Source organism: Humulus lupulus, chromosome 3 (genome assembly GCF_963169125.1).
Source record: "Humulus lupulus chromosome 3, drHumLupu1.1, whole genome shotgun sequence".
NCBI classification, from domain to species: domain Eukaryota; kingdom Viridiplantae; phylum Streptophyta; class Magnoliopsida; order Rosales; family Cannabaceae; genus Humulus; species Humulus lupulus.
The window spans coordinates 8,144,855-8,149,949 of NC_084795.1; the positions used below are offsets into that span (position 1 = coordinate 8,144,855).

Consider the following 5,095-nt stretch of genomic DNA (forward strand, 5'->3'; position numbering starts at 1 on the left):
GATGTATTAAATAATAACTTTTAATTAATATATTATTGCATGAATATTTAATTTGGATAATATTGTATTAGTTGTGTAATTTGAACAAATTATTAATTTTATGCATATTTAAATTTAATATTATTTTTTTTGCATATTTATTTTGATATTATAAATTAAAAAATATTATTTGAATTTTTTAATTTAATAAATTTTTTTATTATATCAAATTATTAGGGGCGACATCTGCCGCGGCTAATAATATATCAGTCGCCGCTAATAATATTCAAGTCACCGCTAATAATATCCAATTTCGCCGCTAATATTAAATTATTAGAGACGACTTTTTATTATCAGAGGCGAAATATGATCTGAAAATCACGATTATTAGGGGCGACTATCAATTTATTAGCGGCGAAAATGTCGCCGCTAATATTAATTATTAGAGACGACATTAAAGTCGCCGCTAATAACCTGCTTTAGCGTCGAAATATTAGCGGCGACACGTCAGCGGCGACATTTCGTCGCTAATAGACATTAGCGGCGACTTTGGGTATTATTAGGGGCGACATCCGTCGCCCCTAAAGGCCATTTTTGTTGTAGTGTGTATGTTAATTGTCTCATCAAGATAGCCATTAAAAATGCTTCTTTGATGTCCATTTGCCTTATCTCTTAATCAAGAGTTGTGGTTATGGATAAGAGTATACTAAATGAATTTTAACATGGCTAACGGAGAAAAAGTTTTCTCTAAGTCAAATTTCTCTCTCTGCCACCACTACAACAATTATGCCCATATATTACATTAAAATATAGCATATTTTAATAAGTGCTATTGTTGCATGGTAATTGAAAAACACGGAAAATGGGCGGTAAATGAAATACACAGGCGCCAAATGAAACACAAAAGCAATAATCCCTAATTACTCTACACGCCTCCTCTGTTTCTCTCTCACACTCAGTAACTCTCTCTCTCTCTCTCTCTCACTCGTTCAATCTTTCTTTCTTTCTCTCTGTTTGTTGCAGTTGTGTAACAACGTGATGGGGCCTGCGGCTTCGGTCGTGTGACAGGGAGGCTCGACTCTTGGGTCTATGGCGTGGCTGGCTCGTGGGTGTGACGGTGCTTGCGGCGGTGGGTCTACGGCGTGGCATGGCTCGACTCGTGGGTCTACCACGGAGATTGACTTGCAGAGCAATGGTCAAGCAGGCTGTACAGGGAGGAGCTCCAGCTGCTTATGCCCAAGAAATGGAGAGGCTAACCGCTAAAGAATCCCTTCTTCTTACTGTGAGTCTCAAGTTTTAAGAATTTGTGTATTGTAGTTGAAATGTGCTTTCCTTTTTGACATATATGAACTTGTTGCAGGAACATCTAAAGGAGATGAAATTGTTTAGTGATTTTCCTCTTCTTGTGGATTTACAATCTCTTTTATTTTAGCATTAGTATGTTATTGTTGGCCACTTGACCCACACATCCTGTTTATGTGTTTTGGATATATGAATATTTATTTCTCTCAAAAAGGAAAGTCTATTGGTGTACGTTTCAAGATAGAACTTTTTAATTTTTGTTATTATTATTATTTTGCGTAGTATTTTGATCTGTTAATCTTCACTGATTTAGACTCTTTAGATATATCTATATACCGTAATTTTTTTTATATATATTTTATAGCAGACAGTAGATATTGATTATCTAATGACATGCAGGTTATATGCCTTCAGATCTGTACAATTTAAACTCAGCATATGGTTCTGAGGAGGAACTTAAACACTGCATTGAAGAAATGCATTCTCAAGACCTTTTGGTATGTTTGTGATTTTTTTTATTTGAAGTTGAGTTTTGGATGTTAAATTTGGTTTTAAAACCTGGTGCTATGTCTGTATTTCTATGAATATAGGCCTTGGGAGATGTTGTGCTGAATCATCGGTGTGCACATAAACAGGTTAGACATTGTTATACAAATTCTTCTTTTTTTTCAAAGCCAAGTGGGCGCTGATGTCTAAATCGGTTGAGGACATTTAATGTTAGTCTTGCAATATGGCCAACTTTGTCTGAATGAATTATGCATTTCGATTATAAAAATATAAAAAAGTCAGTTCAAATTTGATCAAATTTGGCCACAGAGCATGGGCACCCTAATTTTGTGGTGGACTCTTATTGTTCAAATGCTGTCATTTTTTTGTGTAAGAAAGATTATGTTCCATACTGATTTATTAGATAGTGTGATTCTCCCTTATACCCAGGACTGACTGGGTTTTTGGGTTTCAGATTGTTTAGCAAATGCTCAAAGCTTGTTCTTCCTCTTAAAGAAAAAAATAAATCTGTTATCTTCTTCTTCTTCTTCTTCTTCTTCTTCTGAAACTGATATATTAACTATACAGTGGAGCAGTGGAGCAGGACCTTTGTGTTGCTCAGACCCTCCAATCCTTGATCCACACAGTGGAGCAGGCCATGTCGAGAAACTTGGTGGCCTTCCCACCTATGTCATCGGTTGTCCCTGCTTTAAGCATGTTGCTGTTCTTATTTCTGATGTATATGGTAATGTTATCATTATTTTGTTCTTATTTAAGCTTTATATTATATTGGGTTCTTACTAATTTGATCACTTGCCCTGGCTTGAAATTATGTGTCACTACTGTTCTTTTGGATAAATTTTTCATTTTGTTTGATAAATTTTTCACTACTCTTATTGTTATCACTGTATCGTGTGATGTACTGGATTAAATTGATGGGATCAGAATGCTTTGTTAATTTACAATATTTGATTAGAAGGAAAATTTTACGTAAAGGACCATTCAAGTTCACTGTTTTTTTCTTACTAGCTCTCCATCTATCTATAATGTTTGGGAACCATAAAACTATAACAATTGTTATTTAGGTACTTAGCAGCACAAACCAACCATTTGAGTTACCTCTCATGGATTCGTTAAGACTCGCTATTAAGCACTTGCATGACAATATTTTTTTCTTTTTTGGTTGAGAAAAATAAGTTGTGATTTGTATTAATGATGTTGTGTGCCCTCTTGAAAACTAATACAAGCTTCTGCCTATTGTAAAGGAAAGTGGTCGACAAAGTCGCAGCTGTTGGATTCTTTGTGGCCGTTCCTGACTTCTTGAAGGGGGATCCTTTTGTTCGTGCAGATACTAAAAGGCCTATGAGCGTTTGGATTAAAGATCATAGCACGGTTGGTTCTAGTGTTTTGATTCATACTTGATAGTCCTTAATATTAGTAATAGATACTTAAGATTGTTTCTGGTGAGTTAGTTGAAAGTTTTCATGTTGTGGGCTCTGCAAAATTAATTCTAGATTCAGCTAGGCCAATAGTTGCTATTTTAGCATCTTAATCTTTCCTAACTGTCAAGTTAATTTAACTTCTGGAAGCATTTGTTGTACTCTAGTATTAAAACTCTCTTAGACTTGTTCTGAAACCTTTTGCTTGTTCCAATAGGACGAGGGATTTGAATTTGCCAAAGTAGTGATTCAGGATTTGAAAAATAGAGGCTATTCTGCAATAGGTGCTGCAGGCTTTTGTTGGGGTGGTAAGTTTGTTGACATACTTCTTTGTTTTCCATTATGGTATCTAGATGACATTTTGGCAAATTCGACAATAACTTGTGAACAAATTCAATCACGAGCAGTGACTGACTTTGTTGGTTCAAACCATATATCTAGTTGTTACTTACCCTAAGCTGATCAAGATTTGTTCTGTTCTCAGCCAAGGCTGCAATTCAACTCGCAAAGTGCGACTCTATTAAGGCTGCTGCCCTCTTACATCAATCTTACGTCACTGTGGATGACATCAAAGGTACTACATAGTGATATACATAGTGATATGATACTTTGAAACAACTACAAATTATAAGATAACTTTTAGTTCAAACGCTTGTGTATTTCACTTCACCAAAACTCCAATTTTTGCATTTTATGTTAAACTTGACTCATTCTTTCTCAACTCAAAAATATTAATCCATGATTCAAATACTTTCAGAGGTCAAAAATATCTAATTTGTTCATGAAATTGTTTAAAAATCATGCTTTAAAGTTTAATTAAGTGCTTGTTCTCTTTGTTTAATTAACCCTGTTCAATCCCCAAATAACATTCAGCCATTTACTACAATTCAGAGTTGTTTAAGTTCTTGGCACAATGTTCCAGTGATATTTCATTATAAGTTTGTAAAAATTATAGTATAGCATTCATTCATTACCTGGGCTAAATACATGTTAGTTTGGATTCCAAGTGGGTTAATGAAATCTTTTACAGGTCTTTGTTAAGCTGTGCAAAATAGCTAGTGGTATGAGGTTCATCTCATCTGATGTTCATGCATATCTATGTAATAATCTATTTGGTTTTAAGGGAAATAATATGTGTCTAATGTCCATATGTGCTGTTTTAGGTTCAGATCACTTCCAGGACTTGTCAACCAGACCCAAAGAGATATCATAGAATGTGAGAATTTTGTCTTCTGGACAAGTGCACAAAGAATGATGAATTGAAGGATGGAGCAAGTTTCATGCATGGTTTACTTTTGTGTATCTTGTAATGTTTTTGTTTTTCATTTTTGAAGTAAAAAATGTTCAAGAAACTTTATTATGTTATGCTTTCAATCTTAAGTTAGAATTAAGATCTCATGAAGTAGACATATTCATGGTTTGAATTAGTTATTGTTTAATGTAATACTTATGGTTTATCAATATATTGAGAATTACATTTTATGATTAATTTTGAATTTTTTTTTATCAAAATACAATAATGAAAATCTTTTAATTAAAAAAAAAACCATATAAGTATACTTATCAAAATAAAATTTAAAATTTTATTACTAATGTTATGATTTAAAAACATATTATAAGCGTAAAAAATCGTTATGGTTTATATAATATAACAAATTAAAAATGTTATCAAAATAATCAAATGTAACAGTTGAAAAGTGTTATGAAAAAAGTACAAGATTATATTGGAAAAAACTTATACAGGATCTTTAATTTATTTTCATGTATATCTGATATTAAACAAATTAATACGAGATAGCCTAAAACATGTTTCTAAATTGAATTCAAAGAGAAACAAACAATATAATACTTACAGTATACGCAGCGGAATTAAGAGTCCTTCCTTCAGT

The 5,095-nt window shown here is 33.1% G+C and overlaps 1 protein-coding gene across 1 annotated transcript; it reads left to right on the forward strand.

Annotated features, from left to right (window-relative positions):
- The first annotated feature begins 2,482 nt into the window (after positions 1-2,482).
- Positions 2,483-4,568, forward strand: LOC133823594 (endo-1,3;1,4-beta-D-glucanase-like). The gene is made up of 5 exons (XM_062256458.1): positions 2,483-2,505; positions 3,033-3,159; positions 3,424-3,514; positions 3,691-3,780; positions 4,370-4,568. Exons 1-5 carry the CDS (start codon positions 2,483-2,485, stop codon positions 4,417-4,419), a joined length of 381 nt encoding a protein of 126 aa, XP_062112442.1. The 3' UTR covers positions 4,420-4,568.
- The last annotated feature ends 527 nt before the right edge of the window (positions 4,569-5,095 follow it).

Coding starts and splice junctions, on each gene's coding strand:
- LOC133823594 (XM_062256458.1), top strand. CDS start 2,483: ATGTTGCTGTTCTTATTTCTGAT. Junction 2,506..3,032: donor TTGCTGTTCTTATTTCTGAT/GTATATGGTAAT, acceptor CCTATTGTAAAG/GAAAGTGGTCGACAAAGTCG. Junction 3,160..3,423: donor GGATTAAAGATCATAGCACG/GTTGGTTCTAGT, acceptor TTGTTCCAATAG/GACGAGGGATTTGAATTTGC.